This window comes from Camarhynchus parvulus, chromosome 20 (genome assembly GCF_901933205.1).
Source record: "Camarhynchus parvulus chromosome 20, STF_HiC, whole genome shotgun sequence".
In the NCBI taxonomy this organism is placed as follows: domain Eukaryota; kingdom Metazoa; phylum Chordata; class Aves; order Passeriformes; family Thraupidae; genus Camarhynchus; species Camarhynchus parvulus.
This window is the reverse complement of record NC_044590.1, coordinates 693,986-711,623: the sequence shown is the minus strand read 5'-3', so window position 1 is coordinate 711,623 and position 17,638 is coordinate 693,986. Positions and strand designations below refer to the sequence as shown.

At 49.4% G+C, this 17,638-nt stretch overlaps 1 protein-coding gene across 1 annotated transcript; it reads left to right on the top strand.

Moving 5' to 3' along the window:
* The first annotated feature begins 1,463 nt into the window (after nucleotides 1-1,463).
* LOC115911910 (ubiquitin-conjugating enzyme E2 variant 1) lies at nucleotides 1,464-13,896 on the top strand. The gene is made up of 4 exons (XM_030963181.1): nucleotides 1,464-1,508; nucleotides 9,485-9,633; nucleotides 11,679-11,804; nucleotides 12,096-13,896. Exons 1-4 carry the CDS (start codon nucleotides 1,487-1,489, stop codon nucleotides 12,240-12,242), a joined length of 444 nt encoding a protein of 147 aa, XP_030819041.1. The 5' UTR covers nucleotides 1,464-1,486; the 3' UTR covers nucleotides 12,243-13,896.
* Nucleotides 13,897-17,638: the final 3,742 nt, after the last annotated feature.

The window sequence follows — 17,638 nt, the reverse complement described above, 5'->3', positions numbered from 1 at the left end:
TGAAGCACTGGCTCCCCTGAGAGCTCTTTTCACCACAGGTTTAAATGCCAAGTGAGCTGCAGTGGTGCACTGGATGGAACAAATGGATTTGGGATGCAGAATTCATCAGAATTTGTACTTCCAAAGTGCTGTTTAAGGCATTGCTGCTGCCTTACTGGAAACAAATCTGAGCTACTCATACTGGTGGCTGCTGGGACTATTTATCTGTTAATCTTACTTAATTATGAGAAACTGGGACAGAGTTTTAATCTCCAGCTGCATTTTCCACGTGGATGCTGTGCTGGGCTCCTGGGGCAGCCCTGGCTCTGTGACCCCACACCCAACGTGGCTGTGGCTCCTGAGGTCCCTGTTCCACCCCTTCAGAGACGTGGATGCTCCCACAAAATCAGTATGGCAATTCTGGAGCAAAAGGCTGCGTGGATCCTTCTTAACAGCTGCAAATCTGGCTTAAGAAAATTTGTCTTAAGTTGATTAGGAACAGATTAGAGCTGAAGCAGAATAAGGCACTCCTGTAACTCCTCAGGGATGGATGGCCTGCATTTTATAATGCTTTTAAGTGCTTTTAAAAGCTCTGATTTCAGTCTCACCTCCATGGAGGACTCTGGTCAGGCTCCTGCTCTCAGGCCTCCAGCTTTTGCCAGGGCAGTGGTTGCCCTCCGTGAGTGGATCTTGTGCGCCCCAAGCAGCCCCATCCTGCTGGGGCGGTGGGCTCTGCAGTGCTGCCCAGGCTGGGCTCTCGGCCCCTCTGGCTGCTTCTCCTGCTGCCTTTTCCTCTTTCCTTCCCGCTACCTGTCCCTGCTGCTTTGTCCTGCCTCTTCCTCCTTTCTTTTCCTTTTCCTTTTCCTTTTCCTTTTCCTTTTCCTTTTCCTTTCCGCTGCCTTCGGCCGAGCCGTGCAGCCGTGGCTGCAGTGAGATGTGCCTGGGTAAATAAAAGCAGCCAGAGCAGCGTTGGTGATTTACAGCGGTTTCCAGGAACAATCGATGGCTCCCGTCCCCGCTCGGGGCTGAGGCTGGGAGGGCTCACTGCGCCACGGAGCTGGAGCTGCCTTGCGTCTCCAGAACGTTTTGCTTCGTGATTGTTCTGGCTGTTCTCACAGGCTCTTTTGGGGCTCAGTGTTCTGAGCGTGTGGTGCAAAGCGAAGTGAAGCAGAACTCATTTCCTTCCCATTTCTTTTAACTTTTTTTTTCGTATTATGCCGGAAGGGAGCGGGCTGGGGGAAGCTGGGCCGGAGTGTAAGGGGTGTGGCACACCCGCCATGGCGCTGGTGTCCCGGTGTCCCGGAGCCCCGGGGCTGCACCGAGCGGCGATAACGCCCGCCCGCGCTGCGGAGCCGCGGGAGCGCCGCCCGTGCACCACAGAGCTCCGCGCGCGCGCCCGCCCCGCCCCGCCGCGAGCTCCCCTTAGCGCGCCCGCCCGCTCCCGTGGCCGCAGTTCCCGCGTTGCGGTGACGTCAGGCGGGGGCGGGGCCGGCGGCGGCGGCGCAAGATGGCGGCGACCACGGGCGCGGGTGAGCGGGGCCGGGCCGGGCGGCGGGGCCGCGCCGGGGCCGCCTCGCCCCGGGGCACCCGCGGGGCCACGGCCGGGGACGGCGGGGCGGGAGGCGCCCGGCGGAGGGGCAGCTGCGGCCGGGGGAGGGGGCGGCGGCGCGGCCCGAGCGGGGCCCGGTGGGGCGGGGGGTGGAGCCGGAGCCGTCCCCGCTCCCGTCCGCGGGTCCCGGCGGGCCCGTCCGCGCCTCCCCGGGGCTGCCGAGGGCTCGCGGTGGGAGCGGCCCCGGCGCGGCTCCGGACGTAGCGGGGCCGCTCGGGCCCTGCCGGACTCGTGTCCCGGCGCGCCGGAACCGGGCCGGGCGGGCCGCAGCCCGTGGCGGGGCCGGGCCCCGGAGCCCGGGCCGCCGTTCGGGCTCTTCCCCTGCCCTGCTCCTCTCCCGGCCCGTTCCGTGTGGCCAGGGCTGGCCCGGGGCTCTCCTGCCGGCGGTCCCCAGGCTGTGGCCGCGGTCCCGTGGCTGAGATGGGCGCTCTAGGAGCCTTTTTGGCCGCTGGCCTCTCTGTGTTCCGCGGGAAGCGTGCAGCTCCCGTGTGTGCTCCGAGAAGCACTGAATTGTCTATTCCCTTCAAACCTGCTCACGCCAGCTTTAAGTAGTTACATACAGTCTGCCTTTGCATTTATCATTACATATTAAACAAAAATACTGCAACTAGATTTGGAGTGAGGTTTTTTTCTATTGACATCCTCTAATGAACTTCAGCAGATCCAGTAAATCAGAGTCACTTCTGTTGAGGCAGTTTCATTTTCCTGTTTTCCCAGTCCATGGAGGGTTTCACATGTGCCCCTGTAGTGCTTGTTTCCAAATTGCACCCTCCAAAGTTGGACTGTGCTCACCAGAACGTGACTGGTGGGGATATAATAGAAATATTTTGGAGTTCTTTTTGTACAGATAGTTCTCTGTCAATGACCACTCACTGGATTTTAAGGATAACCATCACAATGCACATAATACATATTAATCAATTAATAAAAACTCGGTTGAGTGCAGTGGTTGCTGTCCTGAGAGTTGTGTTACAGGTCTGTGTTTGAACGTGTGAGGTGTTGACTAAAGACACAGGAGCTGTAGCTTGGAGGAACGGACCCCTCTTCCCCTGTTAGGTCACATTCTCCTGCCTGCCCTGCATTCTCCGTGATCCTTTCAAGCTGCTGACTTTGCATTTTATGTTTGGCTGGAAGAACGAGGCAAATACTTTCCTTTTCAAGCCAGGGCAGCTCTGTGAGTGACCTGTTAGGTGCTCATGGAGGGCAGGTGTGGGACGGGGCTGGGCTGCAGTGATAGGCCTTTGGGACAGGCTGTTGTTACCCAGCACCTGCTGGCCACGTTGTGTCTGCTGCATTGTTCCCTTGTCCCCTGGGTTTGTGACAGGGGACAGGTTTTGTTCCCAGCTGTCCCGTGTGCTGGCAGCAGGGCCACAGTGTGGGCACCCAGCTGCTCTGGGGTGACTTCCAGAGCCGTGCTGCAGGAGCACTGCATGTCTGCAGCAAACCCAGCACTCAGTCTGCTGGCTCCGTGGGTGGCAGCTGGAGCTGGAGCTCGGGGGCTGCCCTCAGAGCACTCTGCAGTGCTGAGCAAGGACAGCCAGCCTCCTGTGCTGGTGGCAAGGGCAGCCCGTGCCCGGGAGCTGGCAGTGGCACTGCAGTGCAGCTCTGTGGGTCCCTGCTGCCCCTGCAGGGCAGGCGTGGCCTGGCACAGGCAGGGGGCCGCAGGTGAGCCCTCCCTGGGGGCTTGGGAACGTGCCTCAGTGCTGCCTTCACTCATTTGCGAAGCACAGTTTGCTAAAACTTGATTTGTGGAGTCTTAATGTGTTTGTATTTGTCTGTAAAGCACTGGAATATTTGTGATATCTTGAGTTCGTGGTGGTTTAGCAACGGAGCCTAAACACATATTGAAGATGAAAAATGCTCATCTGCCTTCAAAAGCAGCTACTGACCCAGAGGAAGAAGTGGTAACAAATGTTCCTGTAACCTAAAAAAGTCATAGGGCTGGTTCTGGCAATTAGACAGGTAGGTAGCTTAGATATTTGTATCTGTTAAGCGGGTAGGAATTATTAACAGGGGGGAAAACCCAACCCTCAGCCTGGAAGGAATGTTAGGGTGTGGGGTCTATCTGTACCACTGACAGAGGGGAATCCTGTGTTGCTGATGATGTGGGTTTCCCCCACACCCCATTACATATGAATAAAAAGAAAGGGTTGGCTTTAGTGGCTTTAATGAGGCTGTTGGTAGGAGACTCCGCTCTGTGTGTGTCCATGCCACAGACTGAGGTGTCCTGCAGGAATGCCCAGCTGCCAGAGGAGTCCAGGGCTTCCTCAGGGGCTCTGCACTGCCTGGGCTGCACTTACACGACAGACCTTGCACCACGGTGCTGTCCTGCACTTCTGGGTTTTACAGTGAGCCAAACCCAGCTGTGCTGGCCTGGGGGATGGTGTTTCTGTAGCTTTCACCCTGGGAAAGGTGTAATGACCTCACTTAACCCACCTTCTCTCACAGTTCAGTGTGGTGGGTCTGTTGCAGGGCTGTGAGGCACTGTGTTTACCAACAGCCTGGGAGTGCTGAGTGGTAAAATGGTTTGCCCAGATCTAAGTTTTTCCAAGTCTGAGGAAAGTGGAGAACTGCACGGGAACCAATCCTTGGGTGTATGGCTGTGACAGTGCTGGTACATGTGGCTTAATGCTCCTAACAGGGGAGAGCAGACACTGGGGTTAGTGCTGTGTATTGAAAGTGTTTCTAACCCTGTAAGCTTGGGGTTAGTGCAGTGTGTTAAAGTGTCTGTTTCTAAGCCTGGAGCATCCCTGTGCACTCACTCCAAGGGATGCTCGTGGGAAGCACAGGAGAGGGGCAGTGGCAGGGTTGTACAATACAGGTGTACCTGCCCTGCAGGTGCCCCTCGATGGCTCCTTGGAGTGACAGCAGTCATCCTCATCTCAGAGGAAGCATTGCCAGCACCAAGGGCTCTCTGGTACTCTAAGTGAAAGACTCGAGGGTAGGGAAAAAGTAGCTGAAGAGAAAATATCTTGAAACCTGTCTGCATCATCAGAGTAGAAATTGTGACTGTAAAGACAATGCAAGAAATCCAAAGTTCCTGTCTCCTGAAAGCTTCTGTGACAATTGCTGAAAGCCTTTTATTTGGTTTTAAGTATTCCATCACTTCAGAAACTTTATATACCATTGTGACAAGGAATGCCTTGTGTGTTTTTTACTGTCCCAGTGCTGCAAGGATTAGCTGTCCAATTCATTATCTGCAGTCAATGCAAAGACATGAAACACAGACTGGAAAGGATGTAATTAAGGCTGAGTATCAAACACACAGAAACAAGCAACAGAAAGCATCTTACTATGTTGAGCAACAGAGGTGTTTAAAGCTGTTGGATTTCAGCTCACTCGAGTTACAGTAAATCAGGAACTAGTATAGAAAGCAGAGTTTAAATTGTCCAGGAAGGCCAATTTGATAAGTTGCTTGTTACAATGAAGATGTGGAGAAACCTTCAGTAAAAGACACTTCCTGTCCTTGGAGCCCCATTTTCTGGGTGCTTTGCTGAGGTGTGCTGTGCCCCGTGCCTGTGCTTTAGTCCTGAAGAAAAATGCTTGTAATTGGATCTCACTTTAGAAAAGAGAGAGAAACAGGTTGTTGAAGTTTTTGAGAGGTGTGGTTTTTGTTCTGCTGCCACTGATCAGAAGGATTGGAGGAGAGGATCTCCCCAAGGCGCATGGCCTGCCTGGTTTCACAGTGCTGTTCTCAGCTTCACAAGGTGTCCGGATGTGAAATTGCTTTGGCTATGTAACTGAGGAAAATTGAGATGGAAAAGTGTAGTCTGTGAGTAAGATGAGAAAAATCTCAGCCTGATAAGATCAGCCTTAAACTTGTTGCGAGACACATTCAGTTGTGTATCTGTATCTTTAGTAGTGCTGCATGAAAAGGTAAATCTGAGAGTGCTTTAAGATCTTTAAAAGTCCAAGCTGGCATTGCGCTGTCATTCAGGATAATTCTGTTCTTCCTTTAGTGAGACTCTGACCAGGTCGCCCAGTCAATACAGTTACGATTTAGCTTTCACTGGTGTGCTGTTGTAATTAATAGTGAGTATCTCCTTTTGCTCTGAAATAGGTTTTCAGTTCCATTTCTGGGAGTATTTCTGTGAGGTTAGGCAAGGTACAAGTGAAGCAGTTACTGAGATATTACTGTATTTATGTTTCAAATGAAACTGCTATTTGAGAGTCATCTGGAACTATAGTGAGGGCTAAATTACAATGCATAACTGAAAGTACTTTAGACAAGCTGATTACTTTTTAATTGCCTCTCACTTTATTTAGGCTTTCTTGTGTTAAATGAAGAGCTCTTAGAAAAACAGGTTGGTTTGGTTACTGCCAAGGAAGTCTCCATTGCTACGCTGAGAGGGTTGTGCAAGGTATTTATTGGGGGGTGGGAGGAGGAAACCCCGGGGACTCCTGGTGCTGTCAGGGGGCACAGGACATCTGACTCTGCAGCTGGCATGCTCAGCATGGACATTATTTGGCAAATACTGTGTGTGCCTAGGACAGATCTGGCCACTTTCTAGGAATCTTGGTGGACAGCAAGCATGATGGTGATGTGTTTGTGTATGATCACAAATGATAAAGTTTGTGTGAGGTTTGGGTCCCAGCAGGATGTGGTAGCAGACCATGAGTGCTCCAGGCTCCTGCAAATGAGGGGGAGTTGGGGTTGCCTTAATGGCCTGGTGCATCTTTTCAGACTGACCAGAAGGGTGAATCTGGTCTTTATTCTGCCTTGCTTAAGGGAAGTTTATTTATATAAAGCATTTATGGTCATATGGGCATAATATTTTATATTAATATGTATGATTCTCTTTCTGTTGAATGAATTTCCTGAGAATGTCTCAGGGAGGGAGCTGAATTGGCACCTTCTGTAGTAGCTGAGGTGGTGGTCCTTCATGTTACACCCTGAGCTTTAGAATAGGGGTAACACATGCTAAGAAAGCAGCTGTGTGACAGGGTCATTTCTTTTGAAATTACCAGTTATCTGCCATGATCATTTTCTGTGAAGTGCATAAAACTCCAATCTGTGTCCTTCCCTGTGGGCACCCCCTTGCCATGGTGCCCCTGCAGAGCTCCCGGGGAGCAGTTCCTGTGGAGTGAACACTCACTGCTGTGAGCCATTTCCGTGTGGCAGGAGTCCTGCACAGTGTGACTCGCCAGCTCTCCGGAGACCTCACACTTCCAAAGAGCTCTGAAATCCTGTGTGACTCTTTTATGGCTCTGATTCATGCTGGATTCACGCTGAATCAGAGCAGCTGTATCTGGGGAGAGCTCAGCAATTAAGTTGCCTTCTCTTCCCATAAGGTTGTAAAGCCAAGCCCAGCTCTGGGTAGCAAATGTCAGAACTAAGGCTGCCTTTCAGTCCTGCTTGTGGCTGCTCAAATGTCTACGTGGTGATGTCATTTTTAATTACACGCTCACTTAAGGATTCCTGCTTGGCTCAGTGAACAGGGTGTGATGCTCAGAGGGATCACTCAGAGTTGATGCTCAGAGGAAGGGTGGATGGGCAATACTTTTTGTTTTCTTCTTTGCTGTGTGGCTTGTGTCTGCCCTAAAGCTGATTCCTCCTGGGTTATTTAGCTTGGTCTCAGTAAATACCTGTAAATTGTCTTTGCACCACGGATAACTATGAAGTGATGTTATTGAGGAGCGAGGCAGACTGAGATGATGCTTGTTAAATATTGTGATGTTGTGGTGTAGAAGTGAGAGCATTTTTTGGCATTCATGTGACTCCAGATGAGTCTTCCCCTGGCTCCAGCTGATGGCTGCTCTGGCTGGGGTTCTGATAACAGCCACAGGTTTCCTCTGTGGCATCCCCTGCCCTGGGGAAGAGCTGCTGGGCTCCCTCCGGAAGGACCTTCTGTTTGCCCTTCTCCCCTGGCCCTTTTTCCCCAGGGCACCGGCAGGCAGGGCTGGAGCCCAGACAGCAGTTTAGCTGTGAGTCATTCTCCATCAGCAGCTCTCCCGTGCATCCACTGCAGCAAAAATAGGGAAACAGGTGAGGTGTGTGCAAGCAGAGGTTGAGCCTTGTCCTTCAACTCGTGCTGCGTGGTTTGTGTCCCCCAGCTCTCTTATCCCGGGTGTGGGAGCTGGACTGCTCTGCCTCCCCAAACTACAGCACAGACAGTGTTGGGATAGAATTACAAACGGGTTGCTCTCTGTCATGGCTCAGGTGTGGCTGGCAGACTTGAGCCCTCGTGTGTCTGGGGCACAGAGGATACACACTTCACAGCTTAAAGATTTTGTGGGAGAGTAAACGCTGGAGTTTGTCGTGCAGGGGATGTGGCACTGGTGCCCAGGAGGTCCTCTTGCCACCCAGGGTCTGGGGCTCGGGCAGTCTCATGGCAATGGCTTCACTGGCTCCAGCTGACTCATTTCCTTTCACAGCCAACGAGCTGTGTTGCTCAGCAGCCATGGAAACAGCAGGGTCTGGCTGGGAGGGGATTTGGCAGGGAGCTGTGCTCAGCAGCCCCCGGGTGGGAGGTCTGGTTGTGCCAGTACAGGTCCGGTGTCTGCTGGCACCGCTCTGCTGGATGAGTTCTGTGCTGCTGCTGCAGCTAGGACTGAGCCCTGCTGCCCAGGATGTTCTTGGATATGATCACCTTAGATGTGTATCCAGTTCCTCTAGTCGTTAGCTGGTTTACTTTCTTTGATGCATGCTTTGTAGTGAATGAAATTTGGACGCCTCTGATTATGCAGCAAAATCATCTCTGCCATTAAGTTTCCTTAGGTCATTAATATATTTAAAGGAGAATTTAAAACTACCAGATCCTCTGTATTTAGTCCGTGGCCAAGGAGTGCTCCATGGGCTGCAGGTGCATCTCTGCTTCCCCAGGGCCATCTCTGCCCATCCTTCACTGGCTTTGGTGTCTGCACAGCTGTTCCTCTGGCATAGTCTCACTCTTCTCTCCAGCTGCTCCTGTGCACTAACTTTGTCCCTTCCCAAACACTTTATCCCAGCAGTGCTGATGTCCTGGGCCTTGGCCAGCAGTGGATCCATCCTGGAGCTGCCCAGGATTGGCTCCAGCACACAAGTGGGGAGCTTCCAGCAGCTTCTGATAGGAGCCAGCCCTGTAGCCCCCCACCACCAAAAGCTGGGGCACAGACCCCAGGCTGAGGAGCAGCAGTGGACTCAGTGCAGTTCTGCTCTGTGGTTGATGCCTGGGGTGCAGATGCCTTGAAGAGCAGTGAGACCCACTGTGGCCTGAGTTCAGGGTCCCCCTTCATCACAGGCTTGGCTGTGACCTTGGCTGTGTCACCAAAGCTCTCTGTGCCATTGTTTTCCATTAATGTAATGGAAAGGAGAAGGAAATCTCCCTGGTTTGCTGTCTGTTTTGAGGAGAAATGTGCCAGCAATTACAAAGTGCTGAAATTCCTTGGTGGTGCAGGTCACAAGTACAAAGGATGCTATTGCTGCTGACAAAGCCCACTTCAATTAACTTCAGATTAACCTACTAATGTTATGAAAGAGTTTTATTTGCTTTGAAAGGTATTTTTAAAGCTCTGAGTGAGTCAACTGCTGTCAAGCCTTTCATGGTGTCATTTTGTAGAAACTTCTAAATTTTTATACTATAAATCATATAGACAAGTGCTAATTAGAGCTCCACAATACTGGGTCTACCTTTGAGGGAACAGAGATTTCCTTTCATTTTACTGCCTGCTGTAACATGTGGCCTGTCAGCCTTCTGGAATGTTTATTTGGGGATACCTTGATTCTGCTTGTAAAATCCAAGCTAAATATGGGAATAGCTTTTTTGTAATGTTGAAATATTGTCATTCACAAAGTGGTATTTTCATGGTTTTGCCCAAAATGTGATCCGTAAAATGACCAAAAGTATCAGAGAAATTACTCTAGCTTTTTTTCTTTACAAGATTTCTCAACTGAAAATATTTTTCTGATTGTTTCAGGAGTAAAAGTTCCTCGTAATTTTCGTCTTTTGGAAGAACTTGAAGAAGGTCAGAAGGGAGTAGGGGATGGAACAGTTAGCTGGGGCCTTGAAGACGATGAAGATATGACACTTACGAGATGGACAGGAATGATTATTGGGCCTCCAAGAGTAAGTATCCACTTAAATACTAAAATAGTACTGTTACATTTTTTTCCCTTTCTCCTAACTTCACCACTGAAGTCGAAAATAAACAAAAGACAAATGAGCGAAAAAACACTTTAGGAAGTGATTTATGTTGAAGTTCTTTATAATAATAGATTTCATGTGTCTGTATGGCTTTTTGCTTATAATTGGAAACATTTTGGTGCCTTTCTCTGGTTAGTTCTGTTACTTGTCTGCTTTATATTTGCAGATTCAGTAAGATATAACTTTCAAGATCCCAGAATTCTAACATGCTGTACCCTTGAATCCAGCAAGGTTCAGAATCCCTCAGCTAGTGAGGTTACAAATGGAGCTGCTGCAGGTGCCAGGGGATGCTCTGTGCTGGTTTTTCTGCTGCTCCTGTTCAGTTTATGGGGTGCTGTTTATTGCAGCACTACTGATAGCTCTTGTGGAATTTCAGCTGACTGAGGAAACTCAGATTTTAGTGTTTTCAGTCTCTCTCTCTGAATGTCCTCTCCCAAAGCAGCATCTGATAATGCAGTTGGTCTTTGTGGGAGTATTGTTGTATTCCCAGCCCCACTAAACTGTGGGTTTACACTCTAGTAGAGAACTTGAGGACTTCATTGTGTGCTGAATATGTGCCTGTGTTCTAAAACCAGAACTTGTCTGTTGTCTTCAGTTTCACTGTTCTGTTTCGTTAATATCCTTTGATGGAGTGCAGGTAGCCAATTCTCCTTCCTGCATTCTCCTTCCTGCAATGGCAGATGTCTTCTACAGCTGGCCTCAGTATCATTTCTCAGTAATTCCAGGGGTCATTATATGGAAATCTTTACAGACCTTTAATCACGTTCCTGCTCTCTGTTCCCATTCTGTCAGTTGCCTCTTTTGACACACAGTGAGATTGTACAAGAACATGTATTATGAAGGCATTATACATGCAGTGTTTTCTGTCTCGCCCAGAAGTGTTGTTTACATGTTGTCTGCCTTTGCTAATCTCTCCCCAGTCACGAGCATTTCATTTGTTTATGATGTACCCAAATTGTTTTCTAGAACAGCATTTGATTTTAGAACATTAGGAGAGTGCTAATGAGCCTGCATTAAGGCTGTGAAGAAAGCTCACTGTGTGCCTAGGGTTTATGGAAAATTTAAACAACCTTGAAATCTAATTTAGAAAATTAAATAGGAATTGAAATGTGCAAACAGGAGCGTGCAGCCTTGCCAGCAGTGATGGAAGTTTGCAGATCTTGTCGTGCTGCAAACCAAGGACCATCACAGCACAGGAGTCAGCTCTGCCTCTCCTGTTTTTCTGACACACTTAGGAATATCGATCTTCTTGCCAGATATGTTGGGACTTCTTTTGAGCTACTTGCTTGAAGGCTGCAGATTGTATTGGGAGAGATCCTGGGGACATGCAGCCATTCCTGTTTGCTGTCATCCTTTTAACACTGCTCAGATTCAGTTATTACCATTTTGGTTCTTAGCAGGATATGGAAATACTGGCTGGGACAAAAGCTAAGTCGTGTTTCCCTCTGGGTGGAAAGCATTAGCAGATGGAGGGAGGACGTTGTGCTGGATTCCAGTGGGAAAAAGGAGCAGCTGTGCAGAGCTGAGTTCCTGAGTGCTGCTGTCCCGAGGTGTCCTGCAGGGGTGTGGCATTCCCGGGCTGTGAGTGATGTCCCACAGGCAGGAGTCACCTTGCTGACACGGGCTGTTCCAAAGCAGGGCCACTGTCAGAGCTGCACCTTGACCTGCACTTCTGCACTGGCTGTGCACAGCTGGGCTCCAGTGCCAGCTCCCCGTGTGGGGTGGCTGTTCCACAGACCCCACAGGGCTGGTCCTGCTCCGTGCCCCAAGACCAGCAGAACTGTTACCCTGCAGGAACATTTGATACTCTGAACATTGTAACATGAACTCAAACAGGGAACCAGCATAGTATCCACGTGGCTGCCCACACTTTTGGTAGTTCCCATGTTCCTAAAGTAGCCACTGCTTTAACCAAATGCTTATTGAACTGCCTGATGTAATTGTTTCCCCCTTTCTTTTCCCCTCAGACAATTTATGAAAACAGAATATACAGCCTTAAAATAGAATGTGGGCCTAAGTATCCAGAAGCACCTCCATTTGTAAGATTTGTAACAAAAATTAATATGAATGGAGTAAATAGTTCTAATGGAGTGGTAAGTTTTTTGCTTTTATTCATTTTAATGTTGTTGTTTTTTTGTGCAGCTCCAATGCTTTGTTTATACTTGTGCTTGCTTAGCTCCTCATTGCTTGTGATGCCCTTTGTTGGAGAAGGAAAGGGGGTAGAAGGGAAGTGGACAAGTGGAGATTTGTTATGCTTTTAGGAAAACACTTGCTTTTGATTTCTCCCACTCAGATTTCATGTGGGATCTTTAGTTGGGGGTGGGGGCAGTTAAGTGTAACCAGTGCACCAATTCTGACAGGAATGGTCTTTTTGTCTGTTTTAGGTGGACCCCAGAGCCATATCAGTCCTAGCAAAATGGCAGAATTCTTATAGTATCAAAGTTGTTCTGCAAGAGCTTCGGCGTCTAATGATGTCTAAAGAAAATATGAAACTTCCTCAGCCACCTGAAGGACAATGTTACAGCAATTAATTAAAAAAAAACAACAACATGCCCCCCCTTATTCAATTTAAGCTGTCTTCATTTTCCACAGTAGTAAATTTTCTAGATGCATCTTGTAGACCTCAAAATACTGGAAAGGAAGTTCCCATTCAAAGGAAGTTTTTCTTGAGATACTGTAAATGATACTAATTTTTTTTTTTTCATTTGAAATATAAGTTGTGCTATAACAAATAATCCTGTCGTGTAACCACTGTCCACATAGCTGAACTTCTGGTATCAGGAAAAGTCTATTTAAATTTATTACTGTCAAGACCAGTGTGGCACATCCAACTTAACTGTGAAAGGATCCATCCCACAATCACCTTGCTGTGTGTCTGGCCTGGGTTATTTTTTTCTTTCTCTGTCTTTTGCAATAGAGTCAAAGCTCAGGGCTATTTATTAGAGTAGACACAAAGGTTTTTGCTTCCAGTACTACACTGGGCTGTATGGACTACTACTGGGGATGTGTGCTAACCTCAGTCATCCCTCCCTTTGTGCTCGCTCTAGTAAAGGCTGAATGTGACTGTGGTCGTTTTTGGGTTTTTATTGTTTTTTTAAATGCCCTGATAATGTGGGGCAAGCTTTCCTTCTTTCCTTTGGCCAAGGCATAGATTGTATTTCTCTTCCCGGTCTCTCTCACCAGTGATGTGAGCTTTGGGTGAGGGATTCAGGGTTCTTTTTATCTCTTCCCTCTTCCCCTCTTTTTAGTGGGGGTGCTGCTTTCTTTTTGCCCCTCTTGGTGACTCCTCTCGCCCCTGGCCCAGGGGTGAGCGTCGGGGCAATAACTTGACCTGTTCCCTCCTGCTTATCATTTTGGTTTTGCAACAAATTTAGTCTTCACCAGCCTGGGAAACAAGAGTATCTGTTCTGCTGGCAAGCGTGGGTTTTCACTTCCCTCCAGCACTGCTGCCACACCGCCAAGCTGGCCACGGCCGTGCTCTTAGATAGGCTTTGACATGGGAAAAGAGCAGTAATTTACCAGGATTGCCCAAACCTTCTGCTGCCAAACCTCAGTGGGGGAGACTCGGCACCTAGAGATTCTGGACACGCTCCAGGTACCCTCGAATCACTGTGCTTTGGTGCTTTGGATTGACCCAAGAATGTTAATTAACAAAATGTTGCACTTGCGTTTGCCCCTTCTAAAGATGTGACAACCACAGACAAATCAAATCCGGGTGGTAGATTTTATTAGGGTTCTGTAAGTCTTAGAAATCTCTTCAGTGAAGATTTTGGGGAAGCGGTGGCACAGCAGATTAAGGACCTTGATTGGCTTTGCATCCTGGCAAATCACTGCCTTTTCTGGTTTACTCTTCCGGACCACTAACTGCTGCAATGTGGATGCAAGCTTACAGGAAACCAACCTAGTGTGTCCTAAGTTTTATGAAAAATTCAGTGTTTGTGTAAAAAAAAAAAAAGGAAAAATAAGGAAAAAAAGAAAAGAGTAAAAATAAACACATTTTAAAGCAGCAGCTGTCAAGTCAATGAACAATTGATGTTTCCATTAACTTCTGAGGAAAATATTAGTTGTAAGGATTTAACATCCTCTGTACTGAAAGTTTAACATAACAGTATTCCATAAGCAGCCTTTTTATTGTATCAGACCATTGCCTGATTTTAATATAATAAAAAGTGTGCATTAATATTAGAAGGCTTTAATTGTATTTATGTTTAGAATTTTGATCCCTTATGGAATTCTTGATTTGTTGGAAGTATCTTCCTACAGATCACGTTTAGCTGACAGACTGTAAACTGGTGGTGAAAGGCAATTGTCTCTATCCAGCTGCTGCTGCTGCTGTGCCAAGGAGCCTCTGTAGCTTTGGTGTAAGCCTCAGGCTGCCCCTCAGGCCCTTGCTAGCGTCAGGTGAGGCCCAGGGGCTGCCGAGGGGCTCCCGGTGCTGTGCTGGAGTGCCGAGGAAATGGAATCCCTCTGCAGCTGCACGTTACACTGTCTGTCAAGGTCAAGGAGTATTTCACAACGTGAAATTTTCAGTGTTTTCCTCAGATAGTGAAGAGTATCTGCCTGCAATGTGCCCTGCAACAAGCTGAGCTTTCCTCCCAGTCTGGGTAAAAACAAGGCTGTGGAATGTTGGCCTTTTCCCAGTGGGAGGTGTCTGGAGATTGCTGGAAGGTCCTGATGCATTCACGGCAGAGATGGGCTGAAACCAGGTTCTTCCTGGGCTGGGAATGAAGCAGGGAATGGCCTCGTGATGCTCTGTGACACTTGCTGCTGGTTTCTGGGCTGAATGAATACTGCTGGCTCCTGGGGCAGGCCCGAGGGTGTCTGAAGACAATGGGACTGATACTGTGTGTGTGTTTATTTCAAATAGCTTGGTGTCAGAGGTGGTAAATGGGCATTGGAACAACGTGATAATTACAGTGGGCTGCTTGATTGTCTCTTTTTCAGAGTGCCCATGCCCTCCTTGGGAGGTTGTGGTTGGTGCATGTTTGGGACCTCCCTGAACCTTCTTCTTACTTCAAGTAATATTTTAAAGCCGTGAAATTGTCTGGTTTGCTTTGCAAGCTGTACAGGTGAGAGTGTCCCACCCTGGCTGAGAGCTGGGAGTGGGAGCTGTGCTGGCAGGAGCCACCTGCTCAGACAAAGTTGGATGCTGCTTTAAAGAAAGGGGTTCACTGTGGCTGTTCTCCCCCAGGAGTTGCACTCTCTGGACACCTCAGAGCTCCATTGCTGTTCCCACAACCAAGTTAAGGCAGTGTGGAATAAAAACTGCTTGGGAGTCAGCTGCCATTGGAGCTGTATGGTGGCTCTGTCAGTGTGTGTCACCTGTGAGGGGAAGGGACCATTCACCCCAGGCTGCTTCTTGTTGGTGCTTCAGAAATGAGGTGTGGAAACAAAGCCTGTCACACCTGTGCTTACCCAAACTCTGGCAGCGCCCAGCAAAGTGCTCAGGTGATCCTGCCAGCCCTCAGTCTGTGCCCCAGCCCACTGTCTCTTCAGAGACACCTGTGAAGGGATAATAACTAAAATAAGGGCATTGGCCATGAAACAAACGTGCTTGGAGCAGGTGCTGCTGGAGGTGGCTGAGCAGTGCTCGGAGGAGGCTGCTCTGAGCCGGACCCACCGGCCCTGTGCCCGCTCTGCAGAGGGTCCCTGTGCCCACAGAGAGTCCCTGGTGCTGCCCTGTGCCCACAGAGGGTCTCTGAGCCAGCCCTGTGCCCACAGAGGGTCTCTGAGCCAGCCCTGTGCCAGCACAGCCCCCGCAGCCCTCTCGGGCCGGGGCAGAGCAGGACGGCAGAGGGAGCCCCAAGGCTGCCCAAGGCTTTCCATGCTGCTGCTGCTGCTCGGGTTACACGGTACTGCCTCGTGTGAGAACCACTTCTGTTATCCAGAACCGCTTCAGTTCCAGACGCCTGTGTGCGGTGACTGTCCCACTGACAGGCATTCACTTGATTCACTTGCTGGGGGAACTCGAGCACCCAGTGAGACCTGAATTGTTAATAAAGACTAATGGTGGTTTGCATCTCGGTGTGCTGGAATGAAGCTCTCTGTGTGCATGTAGGGAGTATGTGCTTAAATGTGCCCTTTCTGCTCACTTACAACCCTGTGCAGTGCTTTGTATTTGAAATTTCAGTTTCTCCACTGTCATTATAGTAACAATTCTGAAGCCAGGCTGTGTCTGCAGCCTCTGTGAGACACTGGTGTTGTCAGTGGCTCATCCCAGCGTGGGACAAGGACACGGAGCAGGAGGAGCAGCCGTGCCCCTCAGCCCTGGCAGACCCTGCCCGAGGGCAGCTCTGGGGCTCCATCACAGAGCCCGGAGCCCCGTGGGGCTGCAGGGTGGGTGTGAGCAGGGCAGAGCCCCGAGCTGTGGCACCAAACCCCCAGGCTGGGCAGGGCATGTGCTCCTGCTCCCTTGCCAGAGCACTGCCAGGCTGTGGGAGCTGTTGGCTCACCTTGGTGTTGGTGGGAATTGGCCATTCAGCCTCTGAGGTGGGTGCTTTTCCTGCAGGACAGTGTTTGCTGCACAAGGAGCAGCACAGTGAGCTCCATGTGTTTGTTCAAGCTGGCACCGCCATGCCCTGCCACAGGGGAGTTCCAGTTCTGCAGGTACCTGTAAATGTGTCTGCATCAGGCTCTACCTACCTTGAGCTGAAAGAAGCTGAAGGGAAATTGATACTGATCATCTTAATATCTAAACTTTTTTACTTACTATTTTCTGTTTAAGAAGGTTTTTCTGATGGCTAAGGGTTTTCCTGTCAGTGGAATTGCCATGTTGCATTAATCTTGGCTAATGTGCTCTCCCAGCGCTCTCTAACCTGGCTGCTGACTGAGATTCAGGTCCCTTAATAGCTCCTCGTTTTCCCTGGTCGTGCTGTACACATTGCTGGAGAATGTGCTGAAGCCTGCGAAGAGCCCCAGTAAAGGCAAATTTAATTCAGGCACATGCTTAAGTGCTTTGTTGGACCAGAGCCAGTGTGCTCGGCCTCTGCTAGGAAAGAGGCTTTTTTAGCCCTTGTTGAGCATCTTCTTCCTTGTCCTCCCTTCTTGGTGCTGCATCCCTGGTGCTTGTGCCTTTACCTTTTCCCTGATTTGTCCCACATTTGTTGTCACAAAAATGTAAAGAGCAGAAGAAGATGTTGAGGATAGGGTGATAAGTGGAATGCTCATCATTTTATATCTGCCAAGCATCTTGTCACCTTTTTTCATCCTTATCTCCTTTTAAATAAAGCCTACAAAGGTTTTTCAGAAATGTGGGTCCTGTTCTATTTTTCTGCCTCTTGAGCCAGGTTGTTGGTGGCTTTGCCCTGACATGCCTGGAAAGCCCTGCAGAGCCTTGATGGGTGATAGGAGGAGAGAGTAAATGTCAAATGGTCTAAAAGTCTCTTCCCCCTTTCTATTGCTCAGCATCTGTTCTTTTATGTTGTCTTGCTTTTTATCTGTCCACTTGCCAAAGGATGTTTCAGGATAGCCAAAGCTGAAGATTCTTTGGGAGGAAGAAGCCAACCAAGCAGGAGTTTTGAGAAGAAAAGTGATACAAACTTCTGAGCCATCTTCATCAGAAACAATGGGGCCATTTCCCCTCCTACTCGCCCTGCTCTAAAACCACGTGTTCCTAACTGTCTTGATCGTGGTCTGCAGATCTTTAGAGAAAAGGATTTTTGTTTGCCTCGTGCTGGGAACTTTCTGGGACTGATTTGCTCTAAGTGAGGCAGAGGGAGGACAAGCCAGGGGAGGCAGGAGAGCTGCCCCAGTCCTGTGCACGGGGCTGGGGCAGAGAGGTGGAGAAATGCGTGCTTCGGTGGCTGGCAAGGAGCTGCTGTGTGTCCCCTTGAGAAGGGAGCAGGCAGTGGCACACCTTGAGCAGTGCTCCTGGCACTCTGGTGGTGCCCAGCTGCAGCTCAGGGCACTCACTGGGCGTGCTGGGGGT

Excerpts from the sequence above, each read along its gene's own strand:
- LOC115911910 (XM_030963181.1), top strand. The coding sequence starts at position 1,487 with ATGGCGGCGACCACGGGCGCGG. Across the intron at positions 1,509-9,484 it reads GGCGGCGACCACGGGCGCGG|GAGTAAAAGTTCCTCGTAAT; the intron begins GTGAGCGGGGCC and ends TGATTGTTTCAG. Across the intron at positions 11,805-12,095 it reads TAAATAGTTCTAATGGAGTG|GTGGACCCCAGAGCCATATC; the intron begins GTAAGTTTTTTG and ends TGTCTGTTTTAG.